The 18,910-nt window shown below is 39.9% G+C and overlaps 1 protein-coding gene across 1 annotated transcript in view; it reads right to left on the reverse strand.

The window, feature by feature from the left end:
• Nucleotides 1-18,910, reverse strand: part of LOC102982815 (leucine-rich repeat-containing protein 37A3-like) — an 84,429-nt gene that overhangs the window by 59,186 nt on the left and 6,333 nt on the right. Inside the window, 5 exon segments of the mRNA XM_055090791.1 lie at nucleotides 5,274-5,323; nucleotides 9,722-9,826; nucleotides 10,235-11,334; nucleotides 11,337-12,041; nucleotides 14,070-14,188. Of these exon segments, the coding sequence (XP_054946766.1) occupies nucleotides 5,274-5,323; nucleotides 9,722-9,826; nucleotides 10,235-11,334; nucleotides 11,337-12,041; nucleotides 14,070-14,188 (2,079 nt within the window).

Genomic DNA, 18,910 nt, shown 5'->3' on the forward strand with positions numbered 1-18,910 from the left:
ATGGACACCACCATCCAAGCATTGAGATTATCACTAATTCTAGGTAGCAGGCCAATGCTCAGATACTTCCATGTGGAAGCCTCTCACATCTCCTCCCCATAGCCCTGTTCTATTCTTCTCTCTAAAGTCTAGGAGTTCAATGTTGAAAGGAGTCTGGTTAGTCAAAGAAAATGAACCTAAAGACACAAAAGACCTAAAAATATCACAACCCTACATAGAGACTTATTGTGGATATACCTGAGATTTATCAATACCAATTTCACAGAGTGGTTGTGAAGATTAAGTAGGACATTTTAAGCAATGAGTTCACAGTGAGCCCTAAATAAATGTTATTTATTATTTTTAAGTCATTACTTTTCTGCATCATTTCCAGGGCCCCTGATTAACCGGAAGGTTCCCTGACCTCTGGTGGTGAAAGTGATGATGAAAGCAACCAGGGAAGCCCAGAAGCCTATTATGGGGCTGGGGGTAAGCAAAGGAAGTGAACTGTTTTAGTTGTCTCATCCTGTAGCTCCTGCTTGAGAATACGACCTGAAGAGGAGATAAGATGGACCTGCCACTGAATTAGGACCTTAATCTGTAGCACTCCCTCCCCAAGTTGCTAACCCCTGTTAGAAGAGGGAATACGTATACCTCTATCAATGTAAATAAAGCAACCCAAAGAATTAGAGGTTCATCTGCATTAACAAGCTTCTTTGAGAGTGCAAATATTTCCAGTCTTTTTTTTTTTTTTTTTTTTTTTGCGGTACGCGGGCCTCTCACTGTTGTGGTGTCTCCCTTTGCGGAGCACAGGCTCCGGACGCGCAGGCTCAGTGGCCATGGCTCACGGGCCCAGCTGCTCTGCGGCATGTGGGATCTTCCCGGACCGGGGCACGAACCCATGTTCCCTGCATCGGCAGGCGGATTCTCAACCACTGCGCCACCAGGGAAGCCCTATTTCCAGTCTTAACTCTCTAAATAACTTACATATTACTGTGGATTTTTTACATCACTAGTTCTTTCTTAAATGACTATTTCCACTTTGAACAGGGTGCAGTATATAAATATAGTCATAAAAATTCAAATAATACAATTACAGTCAAAGCATTGTCAATTCTTTATAGATTTGTTTGTGCATCTTCCTCTGTCACTAGATTATGAGCTCCTTAAGGGCTTGAAGGAACCATATACTATTCTTTGCTTGTTACCAGAAACAAGCATAGATCTTGGCATGTAATAGAGGAGTGATGGTCTGTTGACTGAGTGAATGAATGAGTACATAAGAAAGAAAATGAACCTAAAGACACAAAAGACCTAAAAATATCACAACCCTACATAGAGACTTATTGTGGATATACCTGAGATTTATCAATACCAATTTCACAGAGTGGTTGTGAAGATTAAGTAGGACATTTTAAGCAATGAGTTCACAGTGAGCCCTAAATAAATGTTATTTATTATTTTTAAGTCATTACTTTTCTGCATCATTTCCAGGGCCCCTGATTAACCGGAAGGTTCCCTGACCTCTGGTGGTGAAAGTGATGATGAAAGCAACCAGGGAAGCCCAGAAGCCTATTATGGGGCTGGGGGTAAGCAAAGGAAGTGAACTGTTTTAGTTGTCTCATCCTGTAGCTCCTGCTTGAGAATACGACCTGAAGAGGAGATAAGATGGACCTGCCACTGAATTAGGACCTTAATCTGTAGCACTCCCTCCCCAAGTTGCTAACCCCTGTTAGAAGAGGGAATACGTATACCTCTATCAATGTAAATAAAGCAACCCAAAGAATTAGAGGTTCATCTGCATTAACAAGCTTCTTTGAGAGTGCAAATATTTCCAGTCTTTTTTTTTTTTTTTTTTTTTTTGCGGTACGCGGGCCTCTCACTGTTGTGGTGTCTCCCTTTGCGGAGCACAGGCTCCGGACGCGCAGGCTCAGTGGCCATGGCTCACGGGCCCAGCTGCTCTGCGGCATGTGGGATCTTCCCGGACCGGGGCACGAACCCATGTTCCCTGCATCGGCAGGCGGATTCTCAACCACTGCGCCACCAGGGAAGCCCTATTTCCAGTCTTAACTCTCTAAATAACTTACATATTACTGTGGATTTTTTACATCACTAGTTCTTTCTTAAATGACTATTTCCACTTTGAACAGGGTGCAGTATATAAATATAGTCATAAAAATTCAAATAATACAATTACAGTCAAAGCATTGTCAATTCTTTATAGATTTGTTTGTGCATCTTCCTCTGTCACTAGATTATGAGCTCCTTAAGGGCTTGAAGGAACCATATACTATTCTTTGCTTGTTACCAGAAACAAGCATAGATCTTGGCATGTAATAGAGGAGTGATGGTCTGTTGACTGAGTGAATGAATGAGTACATAAGAAAATGAAATTACTTTCTCCAACTGAAGCTGCCTGCTGGGAAGGAGATATGAAGACTAATTCTTAAATGTTGAGTGTCACATGGGAGGCTAGGCCTTGTATGGTGAGTCATAATGGAGCTGTCCTGGAAAATTAGGAAGCTTCAGAATGGCTCTGAGCCCCTGGGTAGTACACACAGTTGACATCTGGGATAACCTTGCCACAGTTCTTGCTGGCAAACATTTCCCTTCGTGCTACTGAGAAAAACTCACATACATTAGGCCTTTCCTTCATTTTATTTTAAGAAGTTATTCTCTTTTCTTTACTTATAAAAAATACAGGGGGAAAAACATAAGAAGTATGTATACCTGCGAATGAATAAAAGAACACATAATTGGAACTTCCTGCTGGTGCAGTGGTTAACACTCCATGCTCCCAATGCAGGGGGCCCAGGTTCAATCCCTGGTCAGGGAACTAGGTCTCACTGCATGCTGCAACTAAAACTTCACACGCCACAGTTAAGGAGCCTGTGAGCCACAACTAAAGGAGCCTGCCTGCTGCAACTGGGGAGCCCACATGCCACAACTGGGGAGCCCTAGAGCCGCAACTAAGGAGCCCGCCTGCTGCAACTAAGACCCGGTGTAACCAAATAAATAAATAAATAAAATTGAAAAAGAATGCATAATTAAAACAGGTAACAATTTCAGGGGTGTGGGTAGTAAACTAACGCTCTGAATTAAATAAAGAAATCTCATACGAATGCCCTTTCCTCTCAACTCTATAGTGACTTGTAGAACATTTTCTTCATTACTCTATCAGTGATGGGCTTCATGCTGTGAAAATCTCAGAACCTAAGCTTATGCAATGGTCTTAATGTCCAATATAAGAAAAGAACTCATTATTCACAACTGATACCAAGTAACTGTTTCATAATCTTTCCAGGACCATCTGTAATATCTGAGTGGTTATGTGAAATGGTTGCAGGGTCTGCAAATTAAAGAATGTCTGACACCAAATCATTTCAATCCCAGGGACTACAGCCAGGATTGAAGAGGGTGTGAGAGGGTACATAAGTAGGTGGTAGTGTACCTGGAGTCACATATGAGGAGTTTTCTCAGATTCAATGAAGGTGAAATCAGTGAGTAAAGAAATATGGGTGAGAATAGGCAGCAAGGTCAGTACGAATTAGCCAGAGCAAGAAGCCAATCAGAGAAGATGTCTACACAAGTATAAAGTGAAAGGTCTGGGAAATCTAAGCCTCACTCACTTATTCAGAGGAATTGAAAAGGTCCTTGAAAAAGGAATGGTGGCACATAATGGGGAAGTAAAATTGGATGGCATGTTAATATGGAATCAGGTTTCTGCAATGCATTAAAGAATGTTTTAGCCATTTTCTGGAATCTGAAGGGAGTTCTGAATAGGAAGTTTGAGAGTGATGATGATGATGAAGCCTCCTTTATGTTAGATCTGACAAAAGTTTGTCAAGCTCGGGACTTCCCTGGTGGCACAGTGGTTAAGAGTCCGCCTGCCAATGCAGGGGACACGGGTTCGATCCCTGGTCTGGGAAGATCCCACATGCCGCAGAGCAACTAAGCCCGTGTGCCACAACTACTGAGCCTGTGCTCTAGAGCCCGTGAGCCACCACTACTGAAGCCCGCGTGCCTAGAACCCGTGCTCCGCAACAAGAGAGGCCATAGAGATGAGAAGCCCACGCACCGCAACAAAGAGCAACCCCCGCTCGCCGCAACTAGAGAAAGCCGGCGCGCAGCAACTAGACCCAACGCAGCCAAAAATTAATTAATTAATTAATTAATTAATTTTAAAAAAATTTCTCAACTTCACACATTTAAAATCCACATATAAATAAATATAAGGAGGGTGGGAGGGAGGGAGACGCAAGAGGGAAGAGATATGGGAACATATGTATATGTATAACTGATTCACTCTGTTGTAAAGCAGAAACTAACACACCATTGTAAAACAGTTATACTCCAATAAAGATGTTAAAAAAAAAAAAGTAAATATAAGGAAGCCTCTTGTGAAGAGTTCTTAAATTAAGGGGCAGCATAAAATGACATGGGTTTTAACATCAGTTAAGTTTGGGTTTGCAGTCTATTTTCCACATTTACTGTCATGAACCTTAAGTAAGTCACTTAACCATCCTGAGTTTGAGCTTCTTCATCTAAAAAAAAGAAAGAAAGAACTGTGGAACTGGGGGATATGTGGAGCAATGCATCTGAGAGCATTCTGTACACCACAGTGCTGTACAAATGCTGGTTTTGTTTTTTTTTTCCCCGTGGGATCTTAGTTCCCCGACCAGGGATTGAACCCGTGCGCTTAGCAGTGAAAGTGCAGAGTCCTAACCACTGGACGCCAGGGAATTCCCGATGGCCAATTAGTTTTAAATTCAGCACTTCATCCCAGTAGAGAGATGAATTCCACATTTGGATCCACCTTCAAGGGAGATGTCTGAAAAAGATGCTTCTGGTCGCATGCCTTTGGGGCTCTGTGGACATCCCTTGCTCAATAAAACTTGATGATGGAATAGAACCCAGGACTGGCCACTGCTGCATTTGGGAAGACTCGGACAGAATACAGAAGGCCAAAGTGGGAGAAGAGTGTGAACAGAGAATGCTGTAGGGTGGTGCCATGCTAAGTTAGTGCAGGAAATTTCAGGCCAGCAAGAACAGGTACAACCAAAACCTCTCCCCGTCCACCCTCTTTCCTTAAAGGACTAGTGAAAGCAGATGAATCTGTGCAAGTCCTGTTCTAACTCAGCCTGGGCTGGGGAGCTAATTCTGCTGATTAATAAATTAGGGTAAAGCATTAGGGTAATTACACATTCTTCCTGCCTTTGGTGAGGAAATTGTAAAACATGAGTTCTAAGTTCTCCTCTAGTTGTAAAATTCTGCCTTAAAAGACAAATATTTACCTTCTGCTTCTTTTTTTATCTTCCTCTTTTGCAATTCTATGAGAATAAATCTGTTTTGAAAGAAAACATGATCATGATTATCCATTACAACTATTTCGAAGTCCTTATTCATTCCTTCCTACTTTAAGTCTTATCTACCCAGTGAGATGATAATTTGTTTAAGGAAAGGAATTCTACCCTGTTTAATAATCCTTTGACTCTTCCACAGTATCTAACTTAGGGTCTTGTGTGCAGGTGGCAATATATTTTATTGAGTGTTTCAGATAACGTTCAACAGATAATTCCTAATAAAAACTCTTAGAAGTAGGAAAAGAAAAGAAAAGTATCTAGCAGAAACCTAAGTATTGTTTTAAAGTCAAGAACAAGAGTAGGATGCCCATCATTACTGCAACTATTGATCACTGTGAAGGAGGTCTTAATCAGTACGATAAGAGAAATGAAGTATTGGAAAGGAAGAGACAAACATATTTGCACATGAAATGAGGGACCTAAAAAGACCAAAAGAATCAACAGAAATTTTATTGGAAGTAACATGAGTAAGATGGCTCCATACAAAAACAAGAGATCAACATATAAGCCTCAATAGCTTTCCCATATAACACAATTAACTAACTAAAACACAGAAGAAACATCCCATTTACTAAATCAATAAAAAGGCATAAAGTACCTAGCAATAAACTTAACCAAAAATGTGTAAGACCTATGTGACGAAAATATTAAAACTTTTCTGAAGGACATTAGGAAGAATTATTTACATGGCATGAGATACCATCCTCCTAGAATGTTGTAAAGAGGTCAATTCTCCTGAAATTAACCTACAAATTCAATGCAATCCATTTATATCTAAAATAATTTTTAAATAAAACCTGGCCAGCTGACATATCGTAGAGAATATATGTAAGAATAGTTATGAAATGTATGAAAAAAAAGGTCAAAGAGTAGGACCTTGGCCTACCAAATATAAAATATGTTATAGAGCAATTGGAATTAAGCAGTGGATATTGGTACTGGTATAGGACAAGATAACTGGATCACAGAATAGAGTCCAGATGAAGATAGTATATTAGATCAGGGAAGAAAGAATAAACCATTCAGTGAAAGATTTGAAAACAATTAGATCTTCATGTAGGGGGAAAACGTTAGATCCCCTACCTCAACCACACTAAAAAACAAATACAACAAATTCTAGACAGATTATAAAAGTGCTTGAAGAAAATATTAGAGATTATTTTTATGTAATGTGGTGACAAAGGCCTGGCTAACAAAACCCACCCCACATGAGCCATGAGGAGAGGATGGGCAGATATGGTGGCAGACTGCCAACACACCTCCTACTATTCACAGCCCTTGCCCCCTTTTCCCCTGGACTGCTTGCCTTCTTCTTGTTGACTTATAAAACTATTGGGAGTTCCCTGGTGGTGCAGTGGTTATGGCTTGGCGCTTTCACTGCTGTGGCCCAAGGTTCAATCCCTGGTCAGGGAACTAAGATCTCGCAAGCTGCACAGCATGGCCAAACCCCGCCACCCCCAAACAAATAACCAACTCTTTATAGTAAAGAAATACCGGCTTTCATTGAATTTCAGTGTTTCGAATCTTTCCAGTGTTTTTCTCCCTAAGGAGACAAGACAAAACAGTGGAATAGGGAGCACAAGCTTTGCAGTCGGGTGAAACTGACTTCTGCTTTTGGTTTGGCCACTGGGGCCTTACATTGATCTCCTTCATCTGTGAAGGAGGGATAGTAATATCATCCTCACAGGACTGTGGGCATTATATCAGACAATATATGGAAAACTCTTCATCTTACGCTTGGCATGAATCAGTGCTAAGCTGGTGTCACAGACAAGATGGTGGAATATATCAAAGGCTCTGCTTGTGGCATCAGTCTTTGAAGGCTCTTTCCCACCATAAGATTATAAAATTAATGCTTTTATTGTCTTCTAATACCTTTATGTGGTTTCTTTTCACATTAATGGAAATATGTTTATTTAAGATGAAAAACGGGGATCTGCTATTGTTTACCCCCCAAATAGTTAGGCAGCTATTCTATCACCATTTATTCATTTTCTTCCACTTATTGGAATATTAAAACATGACATTTCAAAAGTGTTAAGAACACATGGGTCTATTGCTAGACTCTATGCTACTTCAAATAAATATTCAGTTGCATTATTCCTCACTGTGGAATTGACATAACGCCTCATCTCTCTTCCGTTGAACACCATTACTGTCTACCATAGGAAGAACACAGCATGGCCCCTGTCCTCAAAAAGCTTATCATATAAGTGGGGAGAGGAAATAACGGTTAGGACTCTTAGCTTTCAATGCCAGGGTACAGGTTCAATACCTACTTGGGGAACTAAGATGCCGCAGGCCAAAACAAAACAAAATAAAACAAAACAAATGCAAGGTTAAACTACATAGAAGTTAAAAACAATAAAAAGGGGACTTTACAGAAATTCTAAAAAAGCAAAAGGCCATATGCCACCTGGAGATGTAGAGGGTACAGTCTGGGCAACGGCCAATGACTAGCAAGCTGACCCCATGCTACTCCCCAGCCTCCTAGACTCAGAAATCATACTCTTCTTCACCAAGAGAGAATTCACATCTTCCTGTTGTGGCAGTCTCACTTTATCAATATCACAGGATGGATCAAAAATCAGAATGCCAAATTATTACTGGACAATGAGAAATACATCTGTTCTACACACACGGCATCCATGTCTACACACTCAGAGCATTACCTTCTGTGGAGACAGGTCTCCGTGGCACACTAAAGCACAATCACACAATCGAATGCTACTTGGTGAGAACAGAATTAGAAAAGGAATCAGGTGAATCCAGAATTTAACGGGAAGGCCTGAGGTAGCTGGATGCATCCATCTCCTCAACAGGCACAGCCTGGCTAGTGGGCCTGACTCTTCAGTTAAGCTGCCTAAGATGCCATCTCTACTCTTGGGCAATGTGAGTCTGGACACTGCCCATGTTGGTCTCTCCACACCTTTTCTACGCTTTCACTACTGACCAACCCTCCTGCAGATAGACACATTTCTCTTTAGAAGTTAGTACATCAGGTCAGGTTTTATTGAAGTCTGATAGGCCAGGAAGCCATTGGTCCTTACACATCTCTGCTCAGCTCCATGGTGTGCTAACCTTGGTGTTTCTCTCTTAGGGGGTTGCCTTTTAAAAAACTGCTTACCACTTTTGTGAATTCTGAGGGGAGGCGACTGCTTCGCTATGGTCCCTAAGAAATGGTGACAAACCTCACAGGACTAGGATCAGGAGGGCTGGAGTATTCAGGGAAGACTCTATGAAGAAAGATATCTGAACTTGAGTTGGTTTTTGAGAGATTCATAGGACTTCCACAGGCAAAGCAAAATAAAGGAATTTTAGATGGGCAAAGGCACAGACAAAAGTAGGAATGGGTATGGTGTAACTAGCATATAGTGAGGAGCTGCTTTGGCTGGAATGGAGGGCTGCCATTACAAGAGAAAAGGTAAATAAAATAGGTTGGACTGGTAAGGTAGCATCAAGATTGTCAGCTTATTAAAATCACTGTTTTAATGTTAGCAACTGCCTGTTGGGAAAAGTAATAAACCGTTATGGAACTGAACAAAAGGTAAACAGGCTAGCTCCAGGAATAGACTACGATAAATATGACATCCTTTAGGGTAGGCTGCTGCAGGATTTTACTTACAGTGTTTTAATGGCACCTATCTACACAATTCCTAATACACCAGAGAAGAAAGCTACTATGTAAACCTAAGGAATTGACAAGATCACACTTTTATCTTTTAGGAATGTCTTTTTAGCCCTCCCAGGGTGACTAAGAGCTCCATGAGTATGGAGATCCGATATCTCTCATCTCTTCAGCCAACAAGGAAAGAAACCAACAGTAGAATGAGAGTGACTGGTGAGTACATCAAATAAGCATAGTTTTTGGATTTGAAAGAATTTTACTATCATGTCAACTCTGGCCTTCTTATAAACTTAACTTGTCAAAATAGTCCAATGGCTTGTTATCATGGATCCAATTCCATAGAGATCTCCCGGGAGTGGAGTTCCTTTAAAAATCCCGCGGGGACTTCCCTGGTGGCACAGTAGTAAAGAATCCACCTGACAGTGAAGGGGACGTGGGTTCGATCCTTGGTTTGGGAGGTCCAACATGCTGCGGAGCAAAAAAGTACGTGTGCCACAACTCCTGAGCCCGCGTGCCTACAGCCCGTACTCCACAACAAGAAAAGCCACCGCAATGAGAAGCACGTGCACCGCAGTGAAGACACAACGCAGCCAAAAAAAAAAAAAAAAAAAAATCGGGGAATGTACTTTTCAGTAAAGAAACAAAGAGTATCTCAGTCCTCATAGCTAAAGAGAATAATCAAGTAGTAGGCGGAAAGGTGGCTTTGATTCTCAGGTTGTGGGTTCTGAACTGAATTAATTATTGTCCTTACCTCAATGAGACAGAGAGTTGTAGCCAAAATCGTCACTACTAGAGTTACAGATATTGCCAAGATGAGTTTGTTGTTATAGCCATAACCTGGAACTTCTTTTGTGAGCTAAGAAAATAAATAACAATTTTTAAAAACAAGGAGATAGAAGGGATGAAAGCTAACTATTCTTAAACCTACTCTAAACAATAGCAAACTATTCTTAAACTACTATAAAACCCAATCCTTTCAGACAAGTAGCTTCCATAAGAACAAGCCAAATTTAATGTTATTAATCTTATCATTAGCATTTTCTTCTACAATTTATTTATCTTGTGTTATGTCCTTTTCTCGTCTACCCTAGGAATAGGGGCACACTCTCTAAATGAGCTAAGTGGGAGATCACTGTCTTAGCCAGTTTCATGGCTGAAGATAAGATACAGACTAGGAGCCCGTGGTATAACTGCTTGGGCACGTCAATGACATGTCCTAGACTGAGTAACAGTCCAGGTCCCATGTCTCAGGGGTCATCCTCACCTCACTTGACTCCTGCTCTTTCTGCTCACTCTGGGCTTCTGTGCTCTCACTGGTATAGTTGTCAGCTTTCCACTGGTCCCTATGCCATTCTGCTTTGGACACATTTACTTCTTGCTGCTTGCTGAGAAGATTCATCAGGAGGCCTGCTCTAGAGATAAGGTTGGCACAGCCCAGCTGCACGTGGGTCTGTGAGCAGTCCATTTTAAAAGTCTGGATAACTAGAGGAATGAGCCTTTGCACGTCATTGTTGGGGATGAGGGAACATAGCTGCTGGTTTAGCTGAGTTTCAACTTGATCAGCCGGGGATGTGAGCCCTGGGAAAGTGAAGCCTGAGGGCTTAGAGGAGAATTCAGTGCCCGTGTTGTGGTACTCCCAATGTGTTTCGCTGGTGTGTTGAACAGTTGCCATACTGTTGTCTGCAGCAACAGTAGAATGTGCGGTGGAGACATTCCTATGGGTAGTGTTTCCAGGTCCGGTTCCTCCTGGCAGAGTAGAGTTTCCTGTAGAAATAATTTCTTCAGAAACATTTTGTGCAGTATTGTTTTCTGAAGTAGTGTTTTCTGTAGAAGGGTCTGAAAGAGAAAATAATTCTGGAAAAGGATTTTCCTAAGAAGTCACATCTCCTGAAGTTGAAACAGCCTCTCGTGGAGGGGAATTTATGAGACTCATCACTACAGAGAACGGAAAGTTTGCATGCATCATTCTGTTGAGTGAAATTTTCTTTCTGAACTTTCGACTCCTTTTGACTTTGGGTTTTCTGTGGACCCGATGAGACCGAGTTTTGTGGAAGATGTATTTTTTCCCAGAATGTGAGATTAGTTCAGGAGCCTTGATATTTCTAACTCTAGACTTTGCAGCTTCTAAAACAAAAAAAGTGTTGGATAAGTCTTTTGATTTGCTTTTAACCTGTGATGGGGATTTTGGAGGGATGGAGGCAGAAGGCCTGCCATTGAAGTACTGTTTCAGGGAAGAGGAGCCTGCTGCCTTGGGTTCCTTTATGAATGAAGACTCTACATTGGAGGACTTTTCCACCAGCTTCCTGGGCCTCGGCACCATGAGAAACTGTTTCAGCTTTCTTGGGGATGGTCTCCTGAGCCTTCTTCTTTGGCAGTATTCGCCACAGATGGCTGGGCATTCTGTTTCTTCCTGACGCTCTCATCTCCCACTGCTTTGAGGTGCATTTTCTGTAGGCCCCTTGGGCCCTTGAGGACCCTGTTCACTCTCAGCAGCTTTTCCTCTGTACTCTCAATCTTTTCTAGGCTGTCTTTCTGTGGTTGGGCAGTTTCCAATATCTTTTGAAATATGTAGCATTTAAACATGGCACTTGAAAGGTTGGAACGAGTACGCTTGGCAAGTTCTTCTTCCTTTAACCTCACCAATTTTTTCTTGAGTTTCTGCATCTAAAAATTTTCCAGAAAATGGAGTTTCCTCAATTTATTTTTATTAGTTGAATTGTTGCATACAGGTTTAACAGAAGGGCTCCTTATATTGTTTTTCAAAAGACCCAGCGGCATATCTCCATCTTGTGTATTTGAAAAAAGAAGTTGAATGAATGGTAATAATGTGGATTCCATGTCTCCTAGATTTCCCTCTGAGATATTAGGCAGTATGTAACTTAGTGCACTGATAATATCACTGTTATTATTAAACTCCAGCTGCTCATTCATGAAGCCTGACAAGCTGACAGCATTTTTATCTGAGGATGCCCTCTCTGACTCAATAGTCAGCTCGGTGCTGTTTTTCTTCTTCCGGGCTTCTAACACCTTCATCAACGATCCTCCGGCATTCCTTATAGATGTTTCTTCATCTGTCAAAAAAGAAGGGACTGTTTTTGATCATTGATGACTGATGGGACAGCTTTTTGTCAGTCCACAGCCAAATAAATTAGGAATCAGTCAACGTTTGAGTGCCACTTAGGAGAAAAAGAAACCCACACTTAAGCCTATGACTGGCAACAACAAAATGTGAAAAAGACCTCTCTTGAAAAAGTGGCTATCTACTCAGAAAATTCTGTAGCGTTAAATATAGTAACTATATTGAGGATTACTCCACTGGTTCCCAGGGGCCAGTACTCAAGAAAAGCCAAGGCTGGAAGACAAATATTCCCTTACTCAGCTGGACTCTCTGCAGATCTATTGTGACTCATCACATTCATATACCCCATCCTGTCCTGCCTCAGAGGCAGAGGACTATGAGGCTTCCTCTCTCCACCTCTTCAGTGTGCTTGTGTTCCTGCTGCTATCACAGATGACAACGACAACAACTGCCGCTAACAGATAATCATCTGGACATGTCCTTCTCCACACACCCAGCGAGTACTCTGTTCAGTCCCTGCTTCCATATATCACAACCCCCATAACAGAAAGCTCTATACAGAAAAAAAGACTATGTCCGCCCGGGCTCTTTGCTAAAATTTGGGCAGGGATCTGCAGTATAAGTTAAGAGATTTGCCAGAGTGTATGCCAATCTGGGACGTTCAACAAATCAATGGAATAATACTTGAGATCCTAAAATGCAGAAGGGAAAAAGCAACTTCTGTCAGATGGCTACTTGGCTTTCATTTCATTTTACTTCTAATTTTTCCAGATTTACTTGGGGACCCATCCAAAACTTCTGACTGTGTGAAGGTAATGTGTACCATTGTGAAGCTGGGCTTCTCTTCCAAAAGGATTAAAAGTATTTTTGGTAAGGGTCAAAGGAGGAGGGAAGGTTCATGAGAAAGGAGGAGCATGGGCTTGCAGAGAGCCCCAAACTGGGGACAGGAAATCGGGGCACTAGGGTCATAGCACTTAACACCTCTGATCTTGTTTTTCCTCACCTGTAAAAGGAGATTAAAAATGCCTTTTCTGCCCACTTCTGCGGAAGAAGGGAGTAATATAATTAGTAAAAAAAACTGTTTGGGAGAGTTCCCTGGTAGTCCAGTGGTTAAGACCCTCCACTTTCCCTGCTGTGGCAAGGGTTCAATCCCTGGTTGGGGAACTAAGATCCCACAAGCAGTGTGGCACGGACAAAAAAAAAAAAGTCTGTGGAAAAAAAAAGCAATGTTTTTTTATATAAGTAGCAAAGTGTTATTATTTATGATGTGCTCTAGATCACTGAAAGAGACCTGTATTCAAGCTACCTGGGCATGAAAGCACATTTTGGAAGTCAATAAGTTAGTGCCAATAAATCTAACATATAGAAAAATACTTGAAAGCCCCTGAGTGTTTGATGGATAGAAAAGCTTGAGATTCAGAGCAAGTTCAGAGCTGGACAGTCTAAGAATAAACTAGCTCTCCCATCTATTAGAATGGCTAGGTAGCAGCTTCTCGTTATGAAACCACAAACTCTCAGGCTCCAAATAGGACATAAAACAGCATCATTTGTACTCTTTATATAATTGCAGAAACAAACAAAATAAACAAAAATATATTTACACCTGTCCTATAAGACAAGGGTTTTTGAGACCTAATGTATATAAAATCAATTTACAAACTGTGATGCACTATATGAATAAGATCTCATTTGCAGACGGCACAGCATAGGATATGTGGCCATTAATGATAATTCCCTTCCCCCTTCCATTCCTTTCTCTTGTTCCTTTATGTATGCAGATCACTTACATTTTTAAGCTAATGATGTAACTGAGCTATTATTAGCTTAATAATGTAACCAAGAATCTGATTTTTAGCAAGGGGGAAGTTCTTAGAAACTTAGGGAGCTGGAACTGTGAATGAACGAATTAAAATAATGCAATTGCATCATTAATTTTAAAATTTATCATCATTGATTAAAAACAAAAATTTAAAAATTAAATTAAAAATTAAAAATTTATTATCCCGCAACTGAGACTCACCACAACGTGTGATGTCTGTCAGGCACTCACTGTCACAATGCAGCTTTACTGTCTTACAGACAACCTCAATAGTATTTTTAAATTGGCAGAGGCAGCCGGCCATATGGCTAGGTAAGATCCTATAAATGGAAACACAGGTAATTAAATTCGTTGTAAAAGAGTTACTTGAGTAGGTAGAAGAGGTAGGCCAGGGCCACCACAGACCAGTACGAAAAGGAGTTCTTGGGGCATATGGACTGGAGAACTGGATAGGGGCTGGTTGGCCAATTGCTGCTCTTGACTGATGTAAATAAATATACAGGAGGAGAGAGGTGCCCAACAGAAGGATTAGGATGGCAGTAGTATGGTATGCCTAGAAAACAGGGAATAGGGATTAGAATTCAGTGACATTGATCTGTAGTTTAATTCAGAATTACCTCGTTCCAACTCAAAAGCCTCACTTTGGGTTGAGAGTACACAGGAAGAAGGCAGACTTCTAAGAAGAGTCTGAATAAGACCGCACCTTCTGGAGTCCCTTTCTCAGTTCCTATTTGTGAGTAGCAATATATTAGAAATTATTCCAGGAATAAAAAAGCATTGTGTGGTTAAACAATAACAGAGATCACATTAGCCAAATCTGGACAAAAGGAACAATTCCAAAGAATAACATTATCATTATAATAAGGTATAACATAGTTAATTTTTAAAAAAGCATATGAGTTCATAATGATACTCAAAGTGAAAAGTGGGGGAGCTCGTCTTTATATTATAATGTCAGCTAATAAATGCAAAAGGAATGATACAATTAGGAAAGTGTCATTTTGCAACTATCAATGTAATAATTGATTCAGACAAGGATTATCATTGATGCACACTTGGGTGAAGAGTTGTTTGAAAGTAGGATCTTCACTGATCCCAAAAGATCACCCCACATATTATTTATCAATTTTTAACGGGAAAAATAACTTTAGAATGGAGAGATACGGAAGATCCCACCTTAATCAAGTGATCAAACTTAGCACTGGGCCACCTGAAGTGATGAAGTATGAAGAATACATCACCGATATAGTAATCTGCCCCAAAATGTTTACTTTGAATCTAATGAGGAAACAGACATATCCAGATTGTGGGGCAATATACAAGACCACTGGCTTAGACTCTTCAAAAATGCCATTGTCATAAAAGACCCAAAAAATATATACTAGGGAAATATTCTACATTAAAGGAAACAAAGACCTGACATGCAATGCCTAATCTTTAATTGGACCCTGTATCAAAACAAAAAAGACTTAAAGAATGTTATTGGCTTCTGGCTCAGATGAAGTAACAAGGACCAATTTAACCTCCCACCTGTAACAATGAAAAAATCAGACAGAACATAAGAAACAACAGTTTTCAAAAAACTGGACCTCAGACAATGAGATGGGAAATAAATGAAGTGATCCTTGTAATTGCCCTAACTTACTTCTCTGAGAGAGTTTCCAGGTCATGGTACAGGGAAGAGAAGTCCAGACAGAGACTGGTGGACTCCCTGACTGAGGAAATGGAGCTGAGAGACTGGGAAAACCAAGGTATCTAGAGTTCACAATGCAGAGTATCAGAGAGAAAAGAACTGCACAGACAAAGAACTCTGGAGATATGCAGAGGGTTCTATTGAGAATTCAACAACATATTGGTCAGTCAATTGTGTGAGGAATTACTTGATGCCAGGAAAAGAACCACATGAAAGGATTAATAATAAGAATAACTGGATATCACACAGGGTTGTTGGAATAGTACATGTTCCTACAAGTCAGACTGGAAAACCTCATGATACTCAGAAAGGACTTGTCTCAGTAGGTGCAAATAATGAGCTCCAGAGTAAAGGCCCTTGGACTCCTACCCAAAGAATCTTAAAAGCTAGACCTAAAAGAACAAAATTGTTTTGAGTAACTTGATTTCACCCAAAAGAAAGTACAAGCATTTTACAGGAATATACATATACATAGCACACAATAAACTAAAACTCACAAAATCTGGGATCATATGAAAAATTTCCAAGCATGCATAGAAGTAGGAAAATATGACCCATACTGAGGAGAACAGACAATCAATCAAAACTAACCCATAATCTGTACAGATGTTAGAATTGGCAGAAAAGAACATTTAAAAAGTTATTATACATGAAGGAAAGTTATTGTAACGGTATTTCATATGTTAAAAAACCCACACTAGACACTGAAAATATTATGTACAGGAATGGAAAATGTAAAACAGACCCAAATTGAGCTTATAGAGATTAAAAACAATGTCTAAATGAAAAAGACATTGAACGAGGTTAATGGCAGATTAGACACTGCAGAAGAAAGGGTCAGTGAACATTAAGGCATAGTAATAGAAACTATCCAAAATGAAACAAAAAGAGTAACAAAACAAAACAACAACAAAAATGAATACAACATCAGTGAGTTTTGCAACAACTCCAAGTGGCCTAATACATGTGTACTTAGAGTCCATGAAGGAGAAGAGAAATACATTTGAAAAAATAATAGCCAAAATTATTCCAAATTGGAAACACTATAAACCCACAAAGTCAAGAAGATCAATGAACTTTAAGCATAAGTAACATGGACAAAACTACATCAAGGCACAAAAAGTAATCAAATTGCTCAAAACTAGCAATAAAGAAAAAAATTTAAAAGCAGCCAGAGGAAAAAACTGTACACTACATATAGAGGAACAAAGATAACAATGACAGCAGATTTCTTGTGGGAAACTATGTAAATGAGAACTCAGTGGAATAACATCTTTAAAGTAGTGAATTGAATTATAGCAAGCTAGAATTCTATACCAAGATCTGTCAAAACAAAAGCAAAATAAAGACTATCTCAGACATACAAAAGCTCAAAGAATTCATTACTAGTAGACTTTCACTATAAGAAATGTTAAAACAAGTATTTTTAAGCAGAAGGAAAATGACCCCAGACTGGGATACGGATCTAAAAAAAAGATTATGAATACTGGAATTGGGACTTCCCTGGTGGTTCACTTGTTAAGAATCTGCCAGCTAATGCAGGGGACACGGGTTCAATCCCTGGTCCGGGAAGATCGCACATGTCGCGGAGCAACTAAGCCCGTATGCCACAACTACTGAAGCCCACGCACCTAGAGCAAAAAAACTCGAAACAATTAAGTAAATGGTAATAGGAACATACATATTGATAATCACCTTAAATGTAAATGGATTAAATGATCCCACCAAAAGACACACACTGGCTGAATGGACACAAAAAAAGACGCATATATATGCTGTCTACAAGAGACCCACTTCAGACCTAGGGACACATACAGACTGAAAGTGAGGGGATGGAAAAAGTTATTCCATGCAAATGGAAATCAGAAGAAAGCTGAAGTAGCAATTCTCATATCAGACAAAATAGACTTTAAAATAAAGACTATTACAAGAGACAAAGAAGGACACTATATAATGATCAACAGATCGATCCATGAAGAAGATATAACAATTGTAAATATTTATGCACCCAACAAAGGAGCACCTCAATACGTAAGGCAAATATTAACAGCCATAAAGGGGGAAATCGACAGTAACACAATCATCGTAGGGGACTTTAACAGCTCACTTTCACCAATGGACAGATCATACAATATGAAAATAAATAAGGAAACACAAGTTTTAAATGATACATTAAACAAGATGGACTTAATTGATACTTACAGGACAATCCATCCAAAAACAACAAAATACACATTTTTCTAAAGTGCTCATGGAACTTTCTCCAGGATAGATCATGTCGTGGGTCACAAATCTAGCCTTGGTAAATTTAAGAAAACTGAAATCAAGTATCAAGTATCTTGTATCTTTTCCAACCACAACGCTATGAGACTAGATATAAATTACAGGAAAAGATCTGTAAAAAATACAAACACATAGGGCTTCCCTGGTGGCGCAGTGGTTGAGAGTCCACCTGCCGATGCAGGGTACATGAGTTCATGCCCCGGTCTGGGAAGATCCCACATGCCACGGAACGGCTAGGCCCATGAGCCATGGACGCTGAGCCTGTGTGTCCAGAGCCTGTGCTCCGCAGCGGGAGAGGCCACAACAGTGAGAGGCCCGCGTACCGCAAAAAAAAAAAACAAAATACAAACACATGGAGGCTAAACAATATACTACTTAATAACGAAGTGATGACTGAAGAAATCAAAGATGAAATCAAAAAGTACTTAGAAACAATTGACAATGGAAACACGATGACCCAAAACCTATGGGATGCAGCAAAAGCAGTTTTAAGAGGGAAGTTAATAGCAATACAATCCTACCTTAAGAAACAGGAAACATCTCGAATAAACAACCTAAACTTGCACCTAAAGCAATTAGAGAAAGAAGAACAAAATACCTCCAAATTTAGCAAAAGGAAGGAAATCATAAAGATCAAATCAGAAATAAAAGAAAAAGGAATGAAGGAAAAGATAGCAAAGATCAATAAAACTAAAAGCTGGTTTTTTGAGAAGATAAACGAAATCGATAAACCATTAGCCAGACAAATCAAGAAAAAAAGGAGAAGACTCAAATCAATAGAATTAGAAATGAAAAAGAAGTAACAACGCACACTGAAGAAATACAAAAGATTATTAGAGATTACTGCAAGCAACTCTATGCCAATAAAATGGACAACCTGGAATAAATGCACAAATTCTTAGAAATGCACAACCTGCCGAGACTGAACCAGGAAGAAACAGAAAATATGAACAGACCAATCACAAGCAATGAAATTGAAACTTCGATTAAAAATCTTCCAACAAACAAAAGCACAGGACCAGATGGCTTCACAGGTGAATTCTATCAAACATTTAGAGAAGAGCTA

The sequence above is a fragment of the Physeter macrocephalus genome, chromosome 14 (assembly GCF_002837175.3).
Source record: "Physeter macrocephalus isolate SW-GA chromosome 14, ASM283717v5, whole genome shotgun sequence".
NCBI classification, from domain to species: domain Eukaryota; kingdom Metazoa; phylum Chordata; class Mammalia; order Artiodactyla; family Physeteridae; genus Physeter; species Physeter macrocephalus.